This window comes from Malus sylvestris, chromosome 9 (genome assembly GCF_916048215.2).
Source record: "Malus sylvestris chromosome 9, drMalSylv7.2, whole genome shotgun sequence".
NCBI classification, from domain to species: Eukaryota; Viridiplantae; Streptophyta; class Magnoliopsida; order Rosales; family Rosaceae; genus Malus; species Malus sylvestris.
Genome location: NC_062268.1, coordinates 5,223,810 through 5,250,364, shown reverse-complemented (window position 1 = coordinate 5,250,364; position 26,555 = coordinate 5,223,810). Strand labels below are relative to the sequence as shown.

The 26,555-nt window shown below is 41.1% G+C and overlaps 3 protein-coding genes and 2 pseudogenes across 3 annotated transcripts; 3 read left to right on the top strand and 2 right to left on the bottom strand.

The window, feature by feature from the left end:
* The first annotated feature begins 1,420 nt into the window (after positions 1-1,420).
* Positions 1,421-3,616, top strand: LOC126582581 (protein MICRORCHIDIA 4-like). The gene has a single exon (XM_050246728.1). It carries the CDS (start codon positions 1,421-1,423, stop codon positions 3,614-3,616), a length of 2,196 nt encoding a protein of 731 aa, XP_050102685.1.
* A 221-nt stretch (positions 3,617-3,837) lies between these two features.
* LOC126582980 (uncharacterized) lies at positions 3,838-5,221 on the bottom strand. The gene has a single exon (XM_050247269.1). The coding sequence runs from the start codon at positions 5,172-5,174 to the stop codon at positions 4,017-4,019; it is 1,158 nt and encodes a 385-aa protein (XP_050103226.1). The 5' UTR covers positions 5,175-5,221; the 3' UTR covers positions 3,838-4,016.
* Positions 5,222-6,327: 1,106 nt separating this feature from the next.
* Positions 6,328-8,469, bottom strand: LOC126582982 (UMP-CMP kinase 3-like; annotated as a pseudogene).
* A 566-nt stretch (positions 8,470-9,035) lies between these two features.
* Positions 9,036-11,840, top strand: LOC126582972 (pentatricopeptide repeat-containing protein At3g02330, mitochondrial-like; annotated as a pseudogene).
* Positions 11,841-11,977: 137 nt separating this feature from the next.
* On the top strand, positions 11,978-25,218 carry LOC126582970 (uncharacterized). The gene is made up of 17 exons (XM_050247258.1): positions 11,978-12,304; positions 12,863-12,981; positions 13,177-13,222; positions 13,365-13,437; positions 13,528-13,585; positions 14,229-14,324; positions 14,766-14,883; positions 14,954-15,220; positions 16,080-16,181; positions 16,362-16,719; positions 16,800-16,913; positions 17,454-18,082; positions 18,212-18,408; positions 18,528-18,750; positions 19,319-19,438; positions 20,058-20,831; positions 21,828-25,218. The coding sequence occupies exons 1-17, from the start codon at positions 12,209-12,211 to the stop codon at positions 24,894-24,896; spliced, it is 6,459 nt and encodes a 2,152-aa protein (XP_050103215.1). The 5' UTR covers positions 11,978-12,208; the 3' UTR covers positions 24,897-25,218.
* The last annotated feature ends 1,337 nt before the right edge of the window (positions 25,219-26,555 follow it).

The window sequence follows — 26,555 nt, the reverse complement described above, 5'->3', positions numbered from 1 at the left end:
ACCACGAGCTAGTGGCTCAGTGGTAAATGACGGATTACGAGGCTTTCTTAAATTAAAAACTAAAAACTGGAGGTTTCGAGTTCGAAACCAGCTACTGGTCTGGAAGCCAGACTTATGACCGGAGTGAGGCTGAAATGCCTCTGTGAGTCTTCCGAGCTCCCAGAAAAGGTAGCACCTATACATAGGAGAGTTTTATATAGGGTTTTACCCAAACCTAGATTCCTTATTTGTAATTGAAGTGACTCTTGATGGTCAAATGGACAAGGTCTTCATATGAAAGATTGCTTGCCAAAGCGTTCAAGTACTGGCTTAGATCTTCAAAAAGATTGCTCACCAAAGCGAATTACACTACATTCACAATGTTTAATTTCGTCGATGATGATCAATGGATCCAAGACGATGAGAATGTTCTGAAGATGATCACTAATGCCACCAGGGCCTCCATTCATCCAATTATCAATTGGCTTTTCTCTCAGAGTGGAAACTCATGAGCCTTTCGAAAAACGGAGTCAGTGGCGCTTGGAGGACGATGATATTCTAGTAAGGAATTCCTCTGATTTGTGGTTTACCAGGGTACGGATTATCGTCGTTTGCCTATCACTTTGGAGGGATAAAAAGCGCTTAATGAACTAAGAATCAGAGATGAGAGTACACCAACGATTGGAAACGCACTTGCACTGAAAAATAAATTTAGGGTTCGGACCAGTACAACGTCATGAAGATCATCAAAATTGATAATGTTATTCATCAATTTTGATAACCTTGTGTTTTTATGAGGATTTTTTTTTTTTTTTTAAATCTTTGTATGTTGATGGATTCCATTGTAGCCCTTTTTTGTTGCAGACTTGACCTACAAAACCGAAATCGAAGTAAATATTTACTTCCTCGCTTGTTACGTAACTTACGTGCCGTGCCCTTCATTGATTTTTTTTAGTTTTTTATTTTCTAATTGCCACCCAAAAATTAATTATTTCCATTAAATAAATCCCGATTAATTAGGAGTGATATCTTTGGTAACACAAATATTTCTCCTATAAATTACCACATGATTGATCTTTGCATTCCTATTTCCAGTAGGATTCGGGTGCTTTCAAATTTGTAGCAGGATTAAAATTGCTTAATTTCCTTTTCGTTTTAGGATTAATTGGTAATTTGCTTAATATCCTATTTCAGCTAGGATTAGGATTTCTTTCAAATTTCTATTAGGATTAGGCCTTTCCTGTTTGTTTCGGGATATGTCCTTGTGTATAAAATTATAAATACACAGATCTTGGACTTGGTGGATCATCACATTGGTGAGTGAACAAATTTTCTAGCATAATTCCACGATATAAGATTTTTGTGCGAAGCCCTTTTTTAGGTTTACTTTCCTCTACAATTTTCTAAATCCCTACCAGTTGATTAGCCTGTATCATCCAGCATGTCACAAGAGGGCGAAGTTTTGGGAGGTTCTTCGAAGAAGCGGAAGCTGGGCGGGGCGGGATCAGGCCCGGTTCTCAGTCCTCAGCCGCTGAGGCAGGTGAGAGCCCGGCAGAGCTGTAAGCAGTTTTGGAAGGCTGGGGATTATGAAGGAGCTCCTTGTAGCGATGATCATACTTCTGCTGCTGGTGGGATCGACCACGTTAGGGTTCATCCCAGATTTCTGCATTCCAATGCCACAAGTCACAAGTGGGCTCTCGGCGCTTTTGCCGAGCTTTTAGACAATGCACTGGATGAGGTTTGCAGTGGTGCTACTTACGTCAACGTCGACGTGCTTGAAAACAAGAAAGATGGAAGCAGAATGTTGCTGATCCAAGATGATGGCGGTGGTATGGATCCGAGCAAGATGCGACACTGCATGTCGTTGGGGTATTCGGTGAAAAGCAAAATTAGAGACACCATAGGACAGTATGGAAACGGTTTTAAGACGAGTACTATGAGGCTAGGAGCAGATGTGATCGTGTTTTCGCGCTGCGAAGGAATAGATGGAAAAAGTGATACGCGGAGCATCGGATTGCTGTCTTACACCTTCTTGAAGAGCACTGGAAAGGAAGACATTGTCGTTCCCATGCTTGATTATGAGAGAAGAGGAGGAGCTTGGAGCAAAATGTTTCGATCCTCCGAAAGAGACTGGAAGAAAAATGTCGAGACAATCGTTCAGTGGTCGCCATTTTCTAGCGAAGAAGAGCTGCATCGTCAGTTCTTAACGATCAAGAACCATGGCACCCAAATAATCATTTACAACCTTTGGGAGGACGACGAAGATCAGTTGGAGCTTGACTTTGACACCGACCCTAATGATATTCAACTCAGAGGTGTCAATCGGGACGAGAAGAATATACAAATGGCTCAAGATTATCCCAACTCGCGGGTTTTCTTGACGTACCAGCACTCGTTGAGGAGCTATGCATCGATTCTCTATTTGCGGCTTCCTTCTAACTTTCGGATCATCCTTCGTGGGAAGGAAGTTGAGCACCACAACATAGTGAATGATATGATGATGTCCCAGCAAGTCACGTATCGGCCAACCGGGGCTGACGGGAACCAAACAAGCGCAAATGTGATGGCTACTGTCACCATCGGGTTTGTAAAGGACGCAGAATCTCATATCGACGTTCAAGGGTTCAATGTTTATCACAAGAATCGACTGATTAAGCCGTTTTGGAGGCTGTGGAATGCTGCAGGAAGCGACGGCAGGGGTGTTATGGGTGTTTTAGAAGCTAATTTTGTTGAACCAGCTCATGATAAGCAGGGGTTTGAGCGTACAACGGTTCTTTCGAGACTCGAGAAACGATTGATACATATGCAAAAGGATTACTGGGGTTCTAACTGCCACAAAATCGGGTACGCTCGGCGACGTAATAAGAAGATCATTAACGACTCTGCAAATCTTAAAGAGACTAGTCCTGATCCTCCATCTACCACGCCATGCAGCAAGAAGAGACCATTTTCGGGTCCTGATTCACCCGCACTTCAGGGTGTTCGTTCAAGAGCTTCTGAAAGGATCACCAACGATAGAGTCCAAACCCCCAAGCAATCTGGGACACTAGGATCATCAAGGTCTTATGAACCATCAGCACCACCTTCGCCCGCCAATGTTCCATCATCATTACCGCCTTCGCCCGCCAATGTTACCGATGCAGATGCAGACATGCATGTTTCCATGTCTGATGTGGGTGGCCGCCGTCATGAGGGATTTGCAGCTAAAGAAGACTCTGGGAAAGATCGCCCGACTCAGTTATCTTCACGTACAAAAGATACTGAACAATCACAGCACAATTGTTCACCAAGTAGCCCAGGAGCCAGTTCACCACACGTTCATGATGTCAATGCTGAGCGTTCCCGCTTGGTGCGTGGTCAAGTTGTAGGGGTGCAGCAACTGAAAACAGCATATATCCAACTGAAGAAAATATTGGAGAAGAAAGATCAGAGGTGCAAGTCACTTGAAACTCAGCTCCTAGCGGCACAACAAAAAATTACAGAACTGAACAATGAAGAAGACACCATAATTGGCATATTCTCTGAGGAGAGGGAGCGTCGAGACAAGGAGGAGAAGAGTTTGAGAGAGAAGCTGAAGAATGCAACAGATACCATACAACAATTGCAAGAGCAACTCGAAGCAATCAAGTCCGCCTAAGTCTAGCCTTGTGTTCACTACTTCTTTAGTTAGGACTTGGCGGCGAAATGTATGTAGTTTAATCTGAAATCCAGTAATAGTACTTTATCGTAGATCTCATGTATTCGTTTTTCGCAATTTGACAAATTTCAATCTCTAATAAGAATACTTCTTCAAAGTTCAAACTAATTTTCATTAACCCTCTTGCAAGGTTGGTGCTTAAACACTACTAAAAACTCAAGTAACATGAAACGCAAAGCCATTTATTACACTGAGATACTCCACCAAATTAACAAAAGCCATACGATGTTCAAAACCATTACAAGCTTCATTTCATCATCGGATATAAGACTGCCCGAAAAACGCATATTTACAATTTTTACATTTAGCAAAGCAAGATTATATATATCTGTATAGCATCTTAGACAAACTGTTCAAACCCAAACTCAAACCTGACCTGTGAATCCCCTGGCTCGCCTTGAGCAGCGCTTTCACACTTGTTCCTTTCGTAATCTGGATCATCCGTGGGAAGCTCATACCGACAAACAGGGCATGTATTCCGAATGCCCAACCACGGCACGATGCAGTCCTGATGGTAGTAATGGCAACAGGGCAAGCTCCTGACTTTATCCTCCACCAAGATGTTGTCTTTACAAACAGCACAAACCGCTTCTTCCTTCTTCAATTGTTCCACTGTAAACTCAACAGATGGAAGATCCTCAACCACGCTTAAAGCCGCCGGAGGACTACCTTTCATGGCATTGGCATTCTCCACGAACTGCCCGAAAATCGTGTTGATGTACTCTGCAGTCTCCAAGTCAAGATCGTCATCATCGGCGAACCTCCGAAAATTGTTGACCGTCAAAAGAATTTCCCACTCCAGGCTTCGTGCCGCTCCTTCCGGAACCTCTTCTTCTTCAGTGGAAAACCCAGAGGTCACCGATAGTTCTTCCACTCCGCCGTTGACCGGATTAATCTCGATCGATTCGGAACCTTCAAGCATATTCCTCTGCTCCATCAAGAAAAGATTATCCCAAATTGACTGGATACCCGAATCGGTGATCCGATTACTTTCTATGTCATCGATAGTACCGGAATCCGAATCCGATTCAGATTCCAGCCCAACAATCCGAAGCCCACCAGCTCCCGATAGGCTTATAAACTCCCCCAATTCAGAACCCAATCGCTGAGAATTTGACCCAAACCCTAAATTCGACTCCGTCTCGTCGCCATCCTCAAGACCCCCAATTTCCAATTCGGCCGCAACCGGATCCGACCGCGAACCCGAATCGATGACGCCATCGGTCTTGGGCGGCTGCTCGGAGCTGCGGCGGTCGAAGAGATCGGTGACGAAGCAGCTGACGTCATGGTCCGAATCGGATGCGACGTCGGTGAACCAGTCGCAATCGGAGGAGCTCCGGGGATCGAGAGGATCGGCGGCGAAGGGGTTGCAGTTTTGGTTGGCGCACCAGTGGGTGAGGGGATCGAGGAGGGGGGTTGGGTGGGATTGCGGGTCGTCGGGTTCGTTTTGTGGTTGCGGCTCGCGGGGTAGGTGAGAGGTGGCGGAAAGCTCAGACATTGTTTACGAAAAATAATACTGCAAAAAATTAAGAGGAAAATTTTCGGTTGGTGGCGCCTTCGGTTTATATACTGCGGGGTTTTTTTCCCTCGTTATTTATTTATTTTTTATTTTAAGGGTCTTATCCAAAAAGAAAAGTAAGCACAAAAATTAATAAAGAAAAATTGAGGTCAAGACGGAAGTCATCCTATAAATGTTGTATTTATGCTGGTTCGGCGCGAATCATAGTATTCATTCTTATGCGAATTGGAATGAAAAATAAGAGATTTTTTTTTTTCAAAATAGTTTAGTCCATAATTCTCTATCTCCAGTAGGTATTAGTGCGGATGAGATGACGGTGTATTACTGAAGAATAGGCAAAAAAAGAAAGTATTTTATGTAAAAAGTACGTTTATCATGTATGAAACACATTTCTGTTTAGTTTACAACTTTATATAATAAAAGTTCTTAATTTCTCGTATCTACAGTTGAGAACTAAATATTTCTTTTTAATCAACACAAACATTTGAGCATAGAACCTTTTTCAACTTCAAGAAAAAAAAACACTAAACATCATAACTTACAAACTTACACATTAATTATTTCCAAGCATATAAATACACTTTCTACTACTTCGCAAACAGGGACGGATCTAGAATTCAAAACTACGAGAAATTTTTCTATGTGACTGGAATACACACCTCAGCAAAACAGGCGGTGTTCCCCACTAATAACCTGTTGACACTTGTATTCTTATAACATAAATACAATTAATTTAAAAAATAAAATTAAACCGACTCCCCGTGTTTCGAGTTTCCAAATCGCCTCCCACACCCTTCTCCTCCCATGCCTCCCCCATTGGCCAACTCTTTGCCGGAGACGTGCATCGTCCACCCCACCCCACCCCCACTCATCCCTCCCTTCCCCACACGTTTCTCTCTCCCTTTCTTTTTCATCTCAATATTTTGTCATCCTTCTTGTGCTCTTTTTGAGATGGACACAAGAGATGCTGAAAGACAAAACTTAAATAGAAGGTCGGAGACGGCAAATCAAGGTCGATGGATTCTGATAATGTGGGGAAGAACGAGAGAGAAGGGGAGAAAGAAAAAGAGGAAGAGAGAATATATGGAATGTCGTCGATGGAACCACAGAGTGGCGATGGAGGTGGGTGGTTTCTGAAGAGTGGATGGTCGGCGTGGAAGGGTAGTTGGAGAGTTTTCTGACTTATTTCTCTTTGAACTGTAGGGGTATGTTAGGAATTTTGTTTATTAATGCTTATCATAAATATCAAAACGTGGCAATCTTTTTATTTCAATAATAAAATAGGCACGTGTTAAAGTTGTATTAATTGGGAACTCCAAGTAAGCTAATGTGCCCGTCATCTGAAAAAATTTCTCCAAAACAACATCCTATATATGCATAAAGTGTCCTAATTCTCGAGATTTGAGAGCATCCAATTCAAATAGCTTAATTTCATACCTAAGAACAAAGGAATACGTTCTCCTTAAAAACTAGGGCATGCTTTCCTCGCGCTTCTCTTCGAGCTCATAGAATGCTTCCTTGACCACCTCAAATACTTCTTCAGGAGGCCTTTCAGCATCAATCTAGGCAGAATCAAAGAAGAAGAAAACAACTAACATACTAATTACAGATAAGCTCCAACACAAACAGTTCATTAAACTATACGGTAAGACTAGCTATATGTCGACGAGCAGAAGCCCTTGAGGAGATGGTTACCTTTCGAACCTTTCCCTTGGCGCTGTAATAATTGACTACAGGAACGGTGCATTCGAAATAAACTTGATGACGCTTCTGAATCGTACCAATGTTATCATCAACTCCTCCCTTCGAAGACCGCAAAGAATACGCATGAGAAAGAGTTCCACAAGTTTACAGACATCGACAATCTGTAAACTAAAGAAACAAGTTAAGAACTACACAATTTGCTCACCTGGTTTCTGTTTAAAAGACCTCGTCATTTCTCCTTCTGAACAGTAGAGAAACAATACAAAATCCGGCTTGAATTTCATCTGCATGAACATAAATTTGGTTCTTCATGAATATATTAAAATCTAAGAAACACTACTACGTTTAAAGAACATTGGTACTTTTAACGAAAACTACAACCCTACAATTCTTTCAGCTGCAGCTATATTTTCTTCATTCCGCGGGAAGCCATCAACAAGAAACTTCTTGTTTCGGCTCCTTTGCATTGCCTGTTGCAGAAGTTTGACAACCAAATCGGAAGGAACCAGTCGTCTTTCCTTCTTAAAGTCCTTGATCATCTTACTGTAGAGAGAAATTTGCAACAAATATAAGATGTGAGAATATGTGGCTTAATAGGTTTTGAAAAAAATGGTTGCTAGATTTCCATCATACAAGAATTGTGACATTTTACTTGTGAAAGAAAGACTTTTTTGAATGAATCAAATACCTGTATTCAGATCCAGCCTCAGCTTCTGCTTCAAGAAGATCACCAGCATTCAGATGGCAAAACCCAAAGTGTGAAACAATCTTAGCACATTGCGTACTCTTTCCGCTACCTGGACCACCTGTAAAACATGGTTTTAATTAAAACCATGAAATTGTGTAACAAGTAGCGACTGTTTGATAGTCATTTCACTTCACTTGAAAAAACAAAAACTGAAAACGAAATAGTTATCGGGCAGCTCCTCAAACATAGATGATAGTTAAGATGCTTCCTAATTAACCAGGTCTATTAGTTTGTAGGAAAAATGTCGTAAACTGCTAGTACTTCTCACCTGAAACACAGATGATAATTGTCTGCCCTTTAGGCTTACGTTCAATTGGGTCCTAACAAATCAAAGATAAACACACACAAATACATTCAATAATTTCACTAATAATAATTATCTAAAAATCACACAAAAAAACAAAAGTTGACACTTGACACCAACCTTGTTTGGAGTCACAGTTTCCCCTTGTGCTGCATAATCTTTTTCTATGGTCTCCATGAATCCTGTTCATCATGAGCTTGTTTAGAAGCAAATTTGTTCTATAAATTTGAATAGTACACCAAAGAAGTCTGCAGGACCGCCTATCAGAGCACCACGTTCAAAAAGAGAACAAGTTCATTGAGGCAAAATTACATAGAAGCTTGATATTATAGTTTCTACTGTATCAAACTCAAAACATTAAGAACCTAATCAACTGACAAAAGGTTATACAGGAAGTGATAGGATGTAGAGAGGGTCTAACAGGGAGAAGACTTGCTCAAGAGTGTATGATGGTAGCAGACTTTGTAGCAGAAAACGATGTCGATCTTGGTGTAAAACGGTGGCATGGGTTCTGGGACACCGAGTAGACCGTTTGGAGAGAATTGAGGCGGTGCGTTTAGTGGTTTATTCGTTTTATATGACAAATGAACTAGTCTCTCCCATGCAGACACCCCCGCCTACCGCAGGCTAGCTCCTCTAGGTGATAGGCGGCTCGCCACAGTCACTAAGTCCTACGTGTTTGACAAATTTAGAATGGCGGCTAGATCCATTTAGGAGACTGTCGAGCTAATCTAGTCGTCCGTTTAATCCATCTAGACTCGTCTAAGTATCTATTTAAGTTACAACTCTTACTTAGCCAGGAAATATGTAACTTTAATTTTCCATTTTGTTTATTAATAGATTATAAGAAACTTGTTGAATATAACCGTCGTTATATTATGGTTTCCTATATTTTTGATATGTTGTAATACTTGCCAATTTATTTGTCAGTCTATTTTTTAATTCATGTATCTCAATATAACTATGTATTTTTAAGCATAAACAAACACTAATTTACACGATATATAATAAATTTATTTAAATCCATGAAGATTCCGTCTAACCGTTTAAGTGCTAGGTCCCAATCTCTGGTCCCACTAGTGTTGCCGTCTTTTAGAACATTGGCGAAAAGGAAACAGTATAAGAAAAGTGTACTGCATATAAAATTTTACACGCCAAAGAATGAACAGCACGGTGGATGGCAGCTGCTCACCATCTCTCTCAGACATGGTTAACCAGAATCTTCTCCTTCTCTCCCAAATCTCTCTACCCACAAACGCAAACCTCTTTTTCTCTCTCTACTTTCACTCACAGTCGCGACCAACCAATACCCGTCAACAATTTCAAAACTTTCTCCCACATTTTCCAGCAATGCTCCCACGGCCGAGCTCTGAATCCGGGCAAACAGGCCCACGCTCGCATGATCGTTTCTGTGTTCGATCCCACCGTGTTCGTTACGAATTGTTTAATCCAGATGTACGTGAAATGTGGGGTTTTGGAGTACGCAGGTAAGGTGTTCTATGGAATGCCGGAGACGGATATGGTGTCGTGGAACACCATGGTTTTTGGGTATGCTGGGAGTCGGAAGATGGGGTTTGCGCAGTCTTGTTTTGATGATATGCCTGAGACTCTGAGAGAGATGTGGTTTCGTGGAATTCTTTGATTTCCGGGTACTTGCAGAATGGTGAGTATTGGAAGTCTGTTGAAGTTTATGTGAAAATGGTGAGTGTGGGTGTGGAATTTGATTGTACTACGACTGCGGTTGTTCTGAAAGTGTGTTCTGTTATGGAAGAGATTGGTTTGGGGATTCAAATTCATTGTTTCTTGGTCAAGATGGGTTTTGACATTGATGTGGTAACTGGAAGTGCTTTAGTAGATATGTTTGGGAAGTGTAAGCAATTAGATAGTGCACTCAAACCCTTCCGTGAGTTTCCCGAAAAGAATTGGGTTTCTTGGAGCGCGGTAATTGCAGGTTCTGTTCAGAATGATCAGTTCGTTAAGGGTATAGAACTGTTTAATGAGATGCAGAAAGCTGGAGTCGGAGTGAGCCAATCTACGTATGCTAGTGTTTTCAGGTCCTGTGCAGGATTATCGGCATATAGGTTAGGCACTCAGTTTCATGGACATGCTATAAAGACGGACTTCCATTTGATGTCATAGTTGGAACTGCCACGTTGGACATGTATGCAAAATGTGATAGGATGTCTGATGCTAGAAAGATATTCGACTTGATGTCAAACCGGAGTTCACAGTCATATAATGCAATTATTGTCGGCTATGCTCGAAACGAGCAAGGTTTTGGAAGCTCTGCGACTCTTTCAGCTTTTGCGGAAGTCTGGTCTTGGTTTTGATGAGATAACGTTATCCGGTGCACTTAGCACATGTGAGGGGATCAAGGGGCACTTAGAGGGGCTTCAACTACAAGTAGTAGTGGTTTAGTGTAGTTTGAGATCTAATATGCCATGCTGGACATGTATGGTAAATGCGGAGATCTGTTTGGAGCGTCTCGCGTGCTTGATGAGATGGTAGTTAGAGATGCTGTGTCTTGGAATGCGATTATTGCAGCTTACGGACAGAATGAAATTGAAAAGGAGACACTTTCATTCTTTGTGTCCATGCTCCGCTCAAGGATGGAACCGGATGAATTTACTTTTGGTAGTGTTCTAAAAGCTTGTGCAGGTCGGCTCTCTTTAAACTATGGGATGGAAATCCACAGCAGAATTATTAAATCTGGAATGGGCATGAACTTATTTGTTGGAGGTGCTCTTGTCGATGTGTATTGCAAGTGTGGAATGATGGAAGAGGCAGAAAAGATACATGACAGAACGGAAGAACAAATCATGGTTTCTTGGAATGCAATCATATCTGGCTTCTCGCTGCTTAAGCAAAATGAGGAAGCGCAGAGATTTTTACCTTTGATGTTGGAAATGGGTGCAGAACCTGATAACTTCACATACGCAACAGTTCTTGATACCTCTGCTAATTTGGCTACTGTTGGACTTGGGAGGCAGATCCATGCTCAGATTATCAAGCATGAATTGCAGTCAGATGTATACATAACCAGCACCACTATTGTCGATATGTACTCAAAGTGTGGTAACATGCAGGATTCTCATTTAATGTTCAAGAAAGCACCTAAGCGGGATGCTGTCACATGGAACGCCATGACACTCTTAGAATTTTTGAGTACATGCAGCTTGAGAACGTGGAGCCAAACCATGCAACTTTTGTTTCAGTCCTCCGAGCTTGTGGACATATTGGGCACGCTGAAAAAGGTTTACACTGCTTCCGTGCAATGCTTAGCACCTACGGTTTACATCCTCAGTTGGAGCATTACTCATGTATGGTGGTGGTGGATATTATAGGGAGGTCAGGCCAAGTTCATGAGGCCTTGAGGCTCATTGAAGACATGCCTTTCGAAGCCGATGATGTTATATGGAGAACTCTGCATAGTATTTGCAAGCTCCATGGGAATGTAAAAGTGGCTGAAAAAGCAGCCAGCGCCATTCTGCAACTGGATCCTCAAGATTCGTCCATCTATGTTCTGCTATCAAATATATACGCGGAAGCTGGAATGTGGGGTGAGGTCTCGAAGATGAGGAAGACAATGCGGCATGGTAGACCGAAGAAGGAGCCGGGTTGCAGCTGGATTGAGGTGAAAGACGAGGTACATGCGTTTTTGGTTGGGGACAAGGCTCATCCGAGATGTAAAGATGCGTATGAGAAGCTCGATTTGCTTGTCGCCGAGATGACGAGAGTTGGGTATAGTATAGGCCAGAAATCGATTTTGTGGTTGATGAGGAGATGGGAGAGCAGGAGTTTCTTGAAGATGAGCTCAAAATTAGCATGTAAAATGTGTGTTTAATTCAAACCTCCTCCATTTGAGAAGTGAGAAAATGGTTGGTTTTAATCTCTCTTTTAAGTTTGCTAAACTAGCATTAGGCCCAATTATTAGCCCATAAACCCAAAAGGGAGTACATAATTACAAAAACACCCCTCAGAAGATGGAGAAATTACTATTGGGAAACAAGAAAAAACAGTCTGTTATTTGGAAAAGTTTCTTTCTTTTGCTCTTGTTCTTGTTCGTACAGTTTCTCCGATTAAACGATCTCGTTTTCCTTCGCTTCAAAATCACGCTACCAAAAATCCCCAAATTCCGCTCCCAATTTCCCAACTTCTGCCGCTTTTAGGGTTTCGAATTGGGCTGCGGAGCGAATGCCAGCGGAGTGGGGTTAGAGCTGAGTTGGCAGCGGAGACAAAGGAGTCGTAGAGTGAAAAATGAAGGCGGGAAGCGCCGCGAAGCTTATCGTCGACGCCTTGCTCCAGCGGTTTCTTCCTCTCGCACGGCGTCGTATTGAGACTGCTCAAGCTCAGGTCCGTTTTCTGATTTGAATCCAGTTGAAATTCTGCACAAATTTTTCACATGTTTGATTGAATTTAGGTTTATTTAGCTCTCAGTATGCGTATCTATGTAGCTCTGTTTGGGAAATTAGCAATCTTTCGTCGTCGATAAAGATATTTGGTCTACTTGATTTTATACTTTCACTTCATATTTGATTCCATTGTTTCTAGCATGCTTTAGTTTTAGTGTAATTTCGTATTTGGCTCGAGGAACTTGGTAGAGTCACTTAGGGCGGTCATTTGTTTCTTTGTAATCTTCCTAAACATGATTTCTAAACGTTAGTTGAGGAAAGAGTAATTAACCATGATGAAGTAGTCAAAAGTAGTTGCAAGGTTTCGTCTTAGGCTCCTAATGCCTTCCAAGGTCCTCTATTTATGTAGAACCGGTACTGACATTGCCATTTGTTGCTGCACATTATCGATATCTTTCACCCGATGAGTTAATGCCTTTGTAGTTTAGTGAATGTTTGTATTGCTATGATCTTATGAGTGATTTTTTTTTTCTCTTTTCGTTATGTGAGGAACCTACAGGATGGGCAATATCTCCGACCATCTGACCCTGCTTATGAGCAAGTGCTGGATTCATTAGCTATGGTAGCGCGGCATACGCCAATACCTCTTTTAGAAGCTCTTCTAAAATGGAGAGAAGGGTGGGTTTCTTCCTTTTCCACAGATGTGTTATTCTTTGTTCTCCTCAGTTGTTCCGGGTTTGATGCCTTTATCCTAACCTCTTGTTTATAATGGCTTGGGTACAGCTACAATATGTCAAAGCATTTTTGTTGATCTGAGTTATTCATTGTTTTTGGCCTAGCCATTTCTTTTAACATGGAAATCCTCTGTTTCAGTGAATCACCAAAAGGTGCAAATGACGCATCTACATTCCAAAGAAAGGTTTGTATGGAGATCAGTTTGCGTAGTATAGAAACTACAATATCAAAGTTTATGACCTTTTCCATTATTTTCATTATGTATTTATGATTGGACAGTCTGCTTCATTAGTTATAACTTTCATGCTATGTTTACCGAAGCTCAGCTTGCGGTGGAGTGCATTTTTTGCTCAGCATGTATTCGCTTTGTTGAGTGTTGTCCACAAGAGGGACTTACAGGTAGTTCATTTTATTGGTATTTTATTTTACCTTGAGGCTTGCGAAGTTGTATTATTCAGTGAAATAACACAAGCTTTGTTTTTTATGCAGAGAATCTTTGGTCTGGGCTTGAAAATTTTGTGTTTGACTGGCTGATCAATGCTGACAGGTAAAGCTATAGTTGGTTGTTGGAACTTCTTGGATATATGTTGTGGCTTAATTTTTTTGTCTGTTATATGCTTCATTGTGCGGATGCTTTTCCCATTTATCTTGTATTTGTCATACCTTTACCATAAATTTTCTATATGCATGGAGTATTTGTTCTGGATTTTTTTTCTTCTAATCAAGAAAGAGAAAAGGATGCAGATCTTTTTGAAGTTTGCCTCAGGTCTTGATATTCATTTCTTTGTTGGTTCTGGCTTATGATACAAAATATCATAAAATTTGAGTACCAGGATGTTGTTTGGATCTAAGCGTTTAACCTTATACCCTGGGTGTGAAAATGAAAGGTGACTGATTAACTGGATCATACTGGTTGTTCTTTATTTTAGTTGAGGGAGTTTTAGCGTAGAATTTAATCAAGAATTATGCCTTTGGGATGATACGATTTTAGGACAGGACACTGCTATAGCTATTTACTAGTGATCTAAGTCAGAGAGCTGAAATTCCCTACAGCCGTATTCCCTGCTGTTCTACGTAGTGCAGAAAGCCAGAGACGAAAGGACTCAAACACATATCTGAAAAGTTTATACAAGTAAACCACATTAGAAGCTTTATTTTTTGGGTTGCAATTCACTATATTGTTATTGCAGGGTTGTTAGTCAGGTTGAATATCCTTCATTGGTTGATTTGCGAGGACTTCTTCTGGACTTAGTTGCTCAGCTCTTGGGTGCCTTGTCTCGCATCAGGTGACTGAATATCAACAAACTCCCTCACCCCCTTCCTCCCTCTCACTCGTAAAAGAAAAGAAAGAAGACAAAGAAGAGAATTGTAAAATGATTTAAAAATGTTCTTCATTATTAAATTGGATTTGAAATCTGTAATTTTGATGATTTTGTATCTTTTAATACTCTTGTTTTGCAGTATATTTGATTTAGGCTGCATAGGTAGATAGACAATACACTAGCATTTTCTATCAAATTTAATATAGTTCTCTTTAATTTTATCATCTGTCATTTGTGAGGTTGGGTGTATATTAACTCGTTCAGTATTATTTGATAATCTACGTTCTGACCAATTTTAGGCAATTCTGACCAATTTTAGGCAATCTGGCATCTTATTTACATATACCTATCCAATATGATTAACTACAAGTTTACTTAATGTTATATACTGATTATGGTGTTCAGGTTTAGCTCGGTCACTGAGCGCTTTTTCATGGAACTCAGTATTCGTCGAGTTGACACTAGTGTTGCACGAAGTGAAACACTTAGTATCATTAATGGAATGCGCTACTTGAAACTTGGGGTATGTGGATAGTAGCATTCATATAGGAAAAATGATATTTGGACTACTCTATAACTAAAGTAATTGTCAGGTAAAAACTGAGGGTGGACTGAATGCATCTGCTTCCTTTGTGGCAAAAGCAAACCCTCTCAATCGTGCACCACATAAACGCAAAAGTGAGCTCCATCATGCTCTATGCAATATGCTTTCAAATATCCTAGCACCTTTGGCAGATGGTGGAAAAAGCCAGTGGCCACCTTTAGGTGTAGATCCTGCACTTACACTCTGGCATGAAGCTGTTGGGCGGATAAGAGGACAACTCATGCATTGGATGGAAAAACAGAGCAAACATATTGCTGTAAGTTGACCTTGCTCTTTTACCTCTTTTTTATCTGTTTCTGATTTGGATTTTCCAATATCTAAAATGTGCAAAATAACATTCATAGTACTTTCACTTTTCATGGAGAAAGCTACCCCTTTGCACTTTACTGTAGCCTCCATTTGATTTTGGAAGAAACAGAAAAAGAATTTGATACCATATACAGCGAGCGATTAATAGTTTATATGCCTATACAGACTATCATGGTAGTCCTGGAATTGTATTATGAATATCTCATCTTGAAGCTGAATTACTTGTTGGCGCTAGTGGGGCAGTTTGTTCATGATAAGTTCATGTGCCACTTTTACAGAGGCATCATTTTTTTTTTTTTGAGAAGAAACAATTTTATTAAAGAATAGTGAAAAACACAGAAGTGGATAAGAAGTCCACCAACAAATTAGAAAGGAAAATCCCAATAGGATTTGGCTACAGTTGCCAATTCTAGACCTAGCTCACTTAACTGCTGCTAACTAATCCCACAGTATTTGAGATAGAGAACAATTATTAAACTCTTTAGTAACAGAGGCATCATTTGGTATTTGTTGTTTCACATGATTATATTCTAGAATTACAAGTACTCCTCTAAAAGGGTCCTCCTTTTTTTTTTTGTAGCTGTAGTTTTTCTGATGAAGTTTGGCTTAAATGATTGCTTTTAGATGGTGTGGTTGGTGTTTGATGTTTTTATTTCCAGTTATGGGGTCAGGTCAACCGTTACTCTTTTCCCCCTTTGCCATTATTGTTAAATACGCATGTTTTGTCAGGCTAGTGCTGTCTACTACATGCTCCCCTTGCATGTTTGTGGTTTTCATTTTAATTTTATGTAAACAACTTTTGTCAGGTTGGTTACCCTTTGGTAACTCTTCTTCTCTGTCTTGGCGATGATACATTTTTCATCCACAACTTAAGCCCTCACATGGATCAACTCTACAAGCTTCTCAGAGTAAGTTCAAGAAACAAATGGTGTAGGGGACAATAAAGCGTGTATTTGGTTAATTGGTCGTATTTTCCAGATCCAATCATGTTTTCGTATCATGTTCATTTTTGAGGGGTGGGGGCCATATCCTTGTAGCTTTCCATTTCATGTGTAAGTTATATGACATTATGTACTTTATTCATTCAGGACAAGACCCATCGTTTCATGGCTTTGGACTGTCTTCATCGAGTTTTGAGGTTTTACTTGAGCGTCCATGCATCAGGCCAGTCACATAATCGTACATGGGATTACTTAGACAGTGTAACCTCACAACTCTTAACGGTTCTGAAGAAAGGAATGCTTACTCAGGATGTCCAACATGATAAACTTGTGGAGTTCTGTGTGACTATAGCAGAACATAACCTTGATTTTGCCATGAACCATATGATACTGGAACTACTGAAACAAGATAGTCCTAGTGAAGGAAAGGTTATTGGTCTCCGTGCTTTGCTCGCCATTGTAATGTCACCTTCAAGTCCGCATGTCGGCTTGGACATATTCAAAGGTTCAGTCATATGCTTGTAATCATATTCTAGTAGCTGAAGTTTTCAACTGATCCTCATTTAAGTTTTCTACATACAACAGGTCATGATATTGGCCATTATATTCCAAAAGTGAAGGCTGCAATCGAGTCAATTTTGAGGTCTTGCCATAGAGCCTATAGTCAGGCTCTTTTGACATCTTCAAAGACCACCATAGGTATTTTCTTTACTAATACTAAGCACTGACAATAGTGAAGGAATCAAATTTTTATTTACATATAATATAATAGGTTTCTCTTTTCATTTTTGCATTGATATGCTAATTAAATTTCAATGTTGTCAGTTTTATATGTTGTTTATAATCCGTGTTGTGTTGGGCTCACTGTCTTAGTGAGCTTGTCAAATACACAATTGATTCCCTCTCTCTCTCTCTCTCTCTCTCTCTCTCTCTCTCTCTCTCTCTCTCTCTCTCTCTACACGTCACTGCACACAGCAAACCATTGAAGTTTTCTCTACCTTACTAGGCAAACCATTGAAGTTTTCTCTACCTTACTAGGCCAACCATTAGTTTTACTGTTGTGCGGGTTTTTTATCAACATTCGTGCCTGCCATTCTCATTTTGCTAAGATACTAAATGTTTTTATTGCAGTTATGGAATATTAGCTAAAGTATAATATAATCATTATCTGCGCATACTGGTTAACTTTGTGCTTATGTTGCTGCAATGACAACACCAAATAAATTTTATGCTTTCCAGATTCTGTAACCAAGGAAAAGTCTCAAGGATATCTATTCCGTTCTGTGCTGAAATGCATACCGTACCTCATAGAAGAGGTTGGACGAAGTGATAAAATCACTGAAATAATACCTCAACATGGGATAAGCATTGATCCTGGTGTTCGCGAGGAAGCAGTGCAGGTACTGAACCGGATCGTGAGATACCTTCCCCATCGTCGCTTTGCAGTGATGAGAGGGATGGCCAACTTCATCCTACGACTTCCTGATGAATTCCCACTTCTCATTCAAACGTCATTAGGCCGTTTGTTGGAACTCATGCGTTTTTGGAGAGCATGTTTAATTGATGATAGACTGGAATGTGATTCTCAAGATGCAAAACGTGTAGGGCGAAATGACGGATTTAAGAAACCTTCTTTCCATATAGCAGGAGAATTGATTGAGTTTCGTGCGTCAGAGATAGATGCAGTCGGTCTTATCTTCCTTAGTTCTGTTGACAGCCAGATTAGACACACTGCACTGGAGTTATTGCGGTGTGTACGTGCTTTAAGGAATGATATACGGTACCTTACAATATGTGCGCAGCCTGATCATAGTTTGAAATATGAACCTGAACCAATATTTATTATTGATGTGTTGGAAGAGCATGGGGTGAGTTATCTTCCTATCTTTAACCGTATCTTCATTTGTTCCCCCTGTCCCGTTTTCCATTTGAGTTGCAATGTTGCAAATGTGCATCTTATTGAGTTTCATTCATGAATCTTTTTTCTAATGTTTCAGGATGACATCGTCCAGAGCTGCTATTGGGATTCTGGGCGTCCATTTGATTTGAGACGAGAATCTGATGCTATCCCGCCTGACGTGACACTTCAGTCTATAATATTTGAAAGCCCTGATAAGAACAGGTGGGCTCGTTGTCTTAGTGAGCTTGTCAAATACGCTGCTGAACTTTGCCCAAGATCTGTCCATGAAGCAAAGTAAGTATATTCCTGTTTATGTTTAGTTATCTTATACGTTTTTGAAACACTTTATAATGATCAGGATTTCCTGGTCAACCCGAATTTCACGATTGTCATAACACATTCTTAATTTGCAGGGCAGAGGTTGTGCAACGTCTGGCCCATATCACACCTGTTGAGTTGGGTGGGAAGGCTCATCAGTCACAAGACGCAGACAGCAAACTGGATCAGTGGGTCATGTATGCTATGTTTGTATGTTCATGTCCACCGAATAATAGAGAAGCTGGTAGTATAGTTGCAACCAAAGATCTTTATCATCTAATTTTTCCGTCTCTTAAATCGGGATCTGAGGCACATATAGTAAGTACTTGCTAGATGTTTGTTTAATTTCAGTATTTTGTTATGTGTAAATTGATATATGGATACAAGAAGATTTTTTTCATGGTTACAAATTGTCATGTCTAGTGTACCTTGTCCTTGTTTTCTTTTTTTTTGTTTTCTTGTCATTACGACAAATTTGTGGTGGGGGGTCAGTTCTAATGCCCGTACAATTGGATCCTATTGTTTTGTTACTACTAGTTTGAGGTCTTTTGCATCTGTAAGGGTATGCTTTGAATAATTAATCAAGGAAAAGAAATATGCTTTAACTAGAAAGCATATTTCTTTTCCTTGATTAATTATTCCATGCTTGTTGATTCTCTTCAAAGAGGTCGCACTTGGTGCGATGGCAAGTGCCTTCGCCCATGAGCGGTAGGTCTCGGGTTCGAGACTTGGGAGCAGCCTCTCCATAAATGGGGGTAAGGCTAGCCGACATTCACCTCTCCCAGACCCTGCGTAAAGCAAGAGCCTTGTGCACTGGGTACGACCTTTTTTTTTTTTGTTGATTCTCTTCAACTGGGTAGACTAAATTCGTCCTTTCTAAATTTAGCATGCAGCAACAATGACTCTTGGCCGCTCGCATCTGGAAGCATGTGAAATCATGTTTACTGAACTTGCATCTTTCATTGATGAGGTTTCGTCAGAGACAGAGACAAAACCAAAGTGGAAGGTGCTGTATAAACTCCTTAAATTTCTTTTAATCAAGGCTAAAAAGACTGAGTATTTTGACATTTCCAATGTACTGTATTGTTTGGTACTGGAGAGTATCGATTTGCTGTACTTTAACATAAGGGGAAAATTCATGTTGCCAACATCAAAAGTGGTAACCAAAACTTATTATTTTGTTACTTGGTATTGATCTAGCATGCCAATCATTTGCATGGTCTATACCTGTTTTGGTTATATTACTCCGGTGTTTTTGGAACATATGATTATATCCTTCTTATAAAAATTAATATAATTCCCTTTATTTCATCAAAATGAAAATGTTTACTATCTCATGCTCCGTGTACGAATTGGAAATATTATAATTTTGTGCAGCACTGACAACTCAGATTTGTATTAATTACATTGACAGCAGTAGATCATTTTATCCATTTCCAATTGATTTCTCGTCTGTATAGCTTTCAGTTTTGAGTTGTTTCATATTAGCAAAACGTTTCGTTAAACTGATTATATGAAAAAGCTAAAAACTAATATCCTTTTTTTTTTTTTGCTTCAACAGTTAGTTAAGTGCTTCATTAGTTAGATATTGATTATCAGTGTATCTGACTAAACATAATCTACAGAGTCAAAAAGCTCGCCGGGAGGAGCTGCGTATCCATATTGCAAATATATTTCGTACTGTTGCTGAGAATGTTTGGCCCGGCATGTTGGCCCGTAAACCGGTTTTCCGTCTGCACTATCTGAAGTTCATTGATGAAACAACCAAACAGATCTTTACAGCACCTGCTGAAAACTTCCAAGATATGCAGCCTCTCCGCTTTGCACTTGCATCTGTTCTAAGGTCACTAGCCCCCGAATTTGTTGAGTCAAAATCAGAGAAATTTGATGTCAGAACTAGAAAGCGACTGTTTGATCTGCTTCTCTCCTGGTGTGACGACACGGGCAGTACATGGGGCCAAGAAGGTGTTAGTGATTATCGACGTGAGGTGGAACGTTATAAATCTTCTCAGAATGCCCGGTCAAAAGATTCTGTGGACAAAATATCATTTGATAAAGAACTTAGTGAACAGGTTGAAGCCATCCAGTGGGCCTCCATGAATGCTATGGCTTCACTCTTATACGGGCCTTGCTTTGATGATAATGCAAGGAAGATGAGTGGCAGGGTTATATCTTGGATAAACAGTTTGTTCATTGAGCCGGCACCTAGGGCTCCATTTGGCTACTCACCAGCTGACCCAAGAACTCCATCATACTCGAAGTACACAGGAGAAGGAGCTCGTGGGACTGGTGGTCGTGATAGGCATAGGGGTGGTCATCATCGTGTTTCTTTAGCAAAACTGGCTTTGAAGAATTTATTACAAACAAATTTGGACCTGTTTCCTGCTTGTATTGATCAGGTACTCATGTCTCCTTTGCTTATTTTGTTCCTATATCATTCAAGGTTCTAAAAGCCACTAGTCCGATGGCGGGCAGGGGCCTAGCACCTAAGCGTCTAGGCAGGGCATATGTTGTTTTTTTAATTTTAATTAAATTTATTATATAACATATGAATAAATGTCTACTTATACTTAAAAAATATAGAATTATATTGGATACATAAATTGCAAAATAGAATGACATATAAATTATAAAGTACTAAAACATATTGAAAACATTGGGAACAGTGTTTATCCAATAATGCAACAAGTCTCTTACAATTTATTGAAAAAGTAAAATGCAAAAATGGAAGTTATTTATTTTCTGTCTATGGGAAAGTCGTGACCTGGGCAGTGTAGGCGGGTGCCTAGGCGGGTCTAGGCAGACTAGACGGGTGCCTAGGTAGGTCTAGGCACCCTTTCTTAATTTTTCAAACGCCTTGGGATTTAATCGTGGCGGTGGACAACCACCTAAAAGGGCCTTTTAGAACACTGATATCATTATATTTTTTTCAAATAAAAAGAGCTAGAGGGACAGTGCCCCTACTATATGATATGTAGAATTTTCTGCACCCCTGAAGGCTGATTAACCTATGCTAGATTGAGTCTGTTGGGGTATAGCTCCTTCTATGAAAATCTTCGCCCTCCTTCTCACTTGAGGATTCTGTAATTTGAATCACTTAGCATGTACAATTGTATTACATATGATAATTGATGAACTGTTAATTCATTAGTAAATTCATCATATTTACAGATGATTCCTTGATAATCAGCAAGGTAATTCTGACTTCCTTGGAAGTAACTCGGTGATTCAAGTCCCCGAGAATCTACTGAGTGCTTTGCAAGTCGGTTTGAATAAAATGTCAAAGTCATTTCTCTTCCTTTTTTCCTGGAATATTGTGGACTTATGTTAACATCTCAAAATTAAGGATTTCATTTTTATTAAAAACTAAGAACAAATTTGATACTTCGTTGCAGTGCTATTACTCCGATGCTGCTATAGCTGATGGTTACTTCAGTGTGCTGGCTGAGGTCTACATGCGCCAAGAGATACCAAAATGTGAAATCCAGAGACTTCTGAGTCTAATTCTCTATAAGGTTGTAGATCCATCAAGACAAATCCGGGATGATGCCCTTCAGATGCTTGAGACACTTTCTCTTCGTGAGTGGGCTGAGGATGGCATTGAGAACTCAGGGAATTATCGGGCTGCTGTTGTGGGTAACCTTCCTGATTCCTACCAACAGTTTCAATACAAGCTCTCATGTAAACTTGCCAAAGATCATCCTGAGTTGAGTCAGCTTCTATGCGAGGAGATTATGCAGAGGCAACTTGATGCTGTTGATATAATTGCACAGCATCAGGTCTTAACATGTATGGCTCCTTGGATTGAGAATTTAAATTTCTGGAAACTTAAGGACTCGGGTTGGAGTGAAAGATTGCTAAAAAGTCTTTACTATGTGACATGGCGGCATGGTGACCACTTTCCTGATGAAATTGAGAAACTTTGGAGTACAATTGCTAGCAAACCCAGGAACATTAGTCCTGTTTTAGATTTCTTGATCACTAAAGGAATAGAGGACTGTGATTCAAATGCATCCGCAGAAATAAGTGGTGCTTTTGCTACATATTTCTCTGTTGCAAAGCGAGTAAGTTTATACTTAGCACGGGTATGTCCTCAGCGTACAATTGACCACCTGGTTTACCAGTTAGCTCAGCGCATGCTGGAGGATAGCATAGATCCAATTGGGCCGATTGCAAATAAGGTTGATGCCAATGGAAATTTTGTGCTAGAATTCTCTCAAGGGCCTGCAGTTCCCCAAATTGCATCACTTGTGGACGTCCAGCCACACATGTCACCGTTACTTGTCCGGGGTTCCTTTGATGGTCCATTAAGGAATGCAAGTGGGAGCCTGAGCTGGCGAACAGCAGGTGTGACAGGCCGAAGTGTCTCTGGCCCAATAGGTCCAATGCCTCCCGAGTTGAACGTTGTTCCTGCAAATGCAGGCCGATCAGGTCAGCTCCTTCCAGCACTGGTTAATATGTCGGGGCCTTTAATGGGGGTCAGAAGTTCAACAGGAAGCTTGCGGAGTCGCCATGTTTCTCGGGACAGTGGAGACTATCATATTGATACTCCAAACTCGGGTGAAGATGGGTTGCACTCTGGGGTTTCCATGCATGGGATTAGTGCTAAAGAACTTCAGTCGGCCTTGCAGGGCCATCAGCAGCATTCACTGACACATGCAGATATAGCACTGATCCTACTCGCAGAAATTGCATATGAAAACGATGAAGATTTTCGCGAGCACTTGCCTCTTCTCTTTCATGTGACATTTGTTTCGATGGATAGTTCGGAAGACATTGTGCTGGAACACTGCCAACATCTGCTCGTTAATCTACTATATTCTCTTGCAGGACGACACTTGGAACTGTATGAGGTTGAAAATAGTGATGGAGAGAACAAGCAGCAGGTTGTGAGCCTGATCAAGTATGTTCAATCAAAACGAGGAAGCATGATGTGGGAAAATGAGGACCCCACGGTCGTGAGATCTGAGCTTCCAAGTGCAGCATTGTTGTCTGCACTAGTTCAGAGCATGGTGGATGCTATCTTCTTCCAAGGAGATCTTCGTGAGACATGGGGAGTTGAGGCACTGAAATGGGCCATGGAGTGCACATCGAGACACCTAGCCTGCCGATCACATCAGATTTACCGTGCATTGCGGCCTAGTGTAACAAGCGATACATGTGTGTTGCTCCTCCGGTGTCTTCATAGGTGCCTAGGAAATCCAGTACCTCCAGTTTTGGGATTCATTATGGAAATCCTGTTGACATTGCAAGTGATGGTGGAGAACATGGAACCAGAGAAGGTGATACTATACCCCCAACTCTTTTGGGGGTGTGTAGCTATGATGCACACAGATTTTGTTCATGTCTATTGTCAAGTGCTTGAACTCTTCTCACGTGTGATTGACCGTTTATCATTCCGAGACAGAACAACAGAAAATGTTCTTCGTTCAAGCATGCCTCGGGATGAGTTGGATACCAATAATGAACTTGGGGACTTCCAGCGAATGGAAACCAGGAGTGGCTATGAGCAACCTCCTTCTGGTGGAAATCTGCCGACATTTGAAGGTGTGCAGCCTCTTGTTCTTAAAGGACTCATGTCAACTGTTAGTCACGGCGTTTCTATTGAAGTTCTCTCACGGATCACAGTGCACTCATGTGACTCTATTTTTGGAGATGCTGAGACAAGACTCTTGATGCACATCACAGGCTTACTTCCCTGGCTCTGCTTGCAGCTTAGCAAGGATCCGGTGTTGGGGCCTGCTTCGCCACTACAACAGCAGTTCCAGAAAGCTTGCTCTGTTGCGGCCAACATCTCTATTTGGTGTAGAGCAAAATCATTAGATGAATTGGCTACTGTATTTATGGTTTACTCACGTGGTGAGATCAAAAGCATGAACAATCTCCTTGCTTGTGTCTCGCCACTCTTATGCAATGAGTGGTTCCCAAAGCACTCAGCTTTGGCTTTTGGGCACTTACTACGACTACTGGAGAAGGGGCCGGTTGAGTATCAGCGTGTGATACTGCTCATGCTTAAGGCATTGCTCCAGCACACTCCCATGGATGCTGCCCAAAGTCCACACATGTATGCGATTGTGTCCCAGTTGGTAGAGAGCACACTCTGCTGGGAGGCATTGAGCGTCCTAGAAGCTCTTCTGCAAAGCTGTAGCTCAGTGCCAGGTTCTCATCCTCACGAACCTGGGTCGTTTGAAAACGGGATTGGCAGTGGTGATGACAAAATGCTAGCTCCTCAGACCTCATTTAAGGCTCGCAGCGGGCCCCTACAGTATGGTATGACATCTCCATTTGCAACAGGTTCAACACCAGCACACGGGAGCGCAACAGAATCTGGAGTCTCACCTAGAGAAGTGGCTTTGCAAAACACGAGGCTCATCCTCGGGCGGGTTCTTGACTGCTGTGCGCTGGGGAAGAGAAGAGATTACAAAAGGCTGGTACCTTTTGTGACCAGCATTGGGTACCCCTAACTTACATACAACCTGTATGTTTTCTCTCTCTGTTTTTTCAACGACTTCGTTACACAGTAGAGGGGGTCGTCCCTTCCCGCATTGTAGAGGTTCAACTGTCTATTCGATTCCCTTAGGAGTCGCACCAAGACTATGTGGGGAGATGTTACCGCGCTAAGAGTGGTCGGTTATATATTTGATGCATATTAATGTATGGGGAATTTTGTAAATAGGGTAGTGGTTTGTGAAGCTAATAGTGTAATACTTTGTACAGTTTGACGCCTTTAGAGGCCTTGAATTTAATCTTGGCTATCTATCTATATGTCGTTCGAATTTCACTTTATTTACGAGGCTGCCATTGACTCCCTATGCCGCTGATCTTCATGTCGCGTGTTGATAATCGTGGAAAGGTAGGGTAGTGTGTAGGGGTTTGAATGGATTGGGTGGGTTAGAGATTTTCATTTCCTTTCTTTCTGAGCTGCAGTGGGACTCGGTGAGACCATGTCGTCAGGAGAGAGAGATAGGGATTTGGTGAGAGGAAGGCATGTGGCTTGCAGGCAGACAGAGTCACAGGGGGTGTACGATTCGAGGGAGAGAGAGAGGGGATTGAGTGGTGATGCTCGATTTGGGAAGAGAGAGAGAGAGGGAGAGCGCCATTTTGAGGTTAGGCGACGACGGGAGAGAGGGCGAGGGTTGTTGCATCCTTGTCACTCAGAGTGAGAGAGTTGCGTTCTAGGGTTTGAGAGTTGGTTTCGAGAAAGTGAAGGAGCCGGAGTGGCGGTAAGTCTTGGGCTGGGTTTGTGGAATGGGGCTGGATTAGTTACAGACAAAGAAGGGGAGGAGGGTGTGGAATGTCAGGGAAAGGAAGGGAGAGGGAGGTCTGCCAAAAAACGTAGGTTGCAGAGCTACAACGAGGGAGATGGGCGTGGATTGGCAGGGAGGGGAGGGAAAGGGAGAGGGAGGAGTGAGGCTTGCGAAAAGGGGGGTTGGATTGACTTGTCCTCCTCAGATCAAGGGTTGGTGTCGGGATTGAGGGGTGGGTCGAAAATGGGTATGGTTGTGAGGGACAGAGGGATGGCAGGGACATAGGTCATGGAGTTGGGCATGGGAATTCCACAAATCAAGGCTGCTGTCAGTGGGTGTTAATATCAGCAATGAGCAATGGGCTGGAAAAAATTCTCAAAAATCCCGAACCAAACCAAAAAAATCCCGATTCCAAACCAAAATTCTTGAAAATTTCGGGTTGAAATCCCGAACTGATCTCGAAATTTTGGTACGGGATTCGGTATTATGTACTCAATCCTTTGGTAATCCCATACGAAATCGAAAATAAATAACATATATATTATTATACATTTGAATTGTTGCTAACTACTAGTAGCAATAGAATTGGTGTGGTCTAAGGTAGTAACTAGGGGTAGAATTTTTTGCTAAATTACCATATCAACCGTACTATACCAAAGTTGTGCCAAAAAATTTGTATCATTGGTAATGGTACGGTATTTGTACCATACCATACATTTTCAGTACAGTAATGGTATTCAAAACCATTAGCATTGGTATACCGTATCGTACCACTACTATTAATATTATATCATTTATTTATTTATATATATATAATTAGGTATTATTATCATTATATATGCATTTTATATTTTTTTTCCTAGTCATTTATTCAAT

What these genes read in the sequence shown, in the direction of transcription:
- LOC126582581 (XM_050246728.1), top strand. Translation starts at nt 1,421, where the DNA reads ATGTCACAAGAGGGCGAAGTTTTGGGAGGTTCTTCGAAGAAGCGGAAG.
- LOC126582970 (XM_050247258.1), top strand. Translation starts at nt 12,209, where the DNA reads ATGAAGGCGGGAAGCGCCGCGAAGCTTATCGTCGACGCCTTGCTCCAG. An exon ending in ATGTGTTGGAAGAGCATGGG is followed by an intron (nt 18,083 to 18,211) that starts GTGAGTTATCTT and finishes CTAATGTTTCAG; the next exon opens with GATGACATCGTCCAGAGCTG. An exon ending in CGGGATCTGAGGCACATATA is followed by an intron (nt 18,751 to 19,318) that starts GTAAGTACTTGC and finishes TTCTAAATTTAG; the next exon opens with CATGCAGCAACAATGACTCT.
- LOC126582980 (XM_050247269.1), bottom strand. Translation starts at nt 5,174, where the DNA reads ATGTCTGAGCTTTCCGCCACCTCTCACCTACCCCGCGAGCCGCAACCA.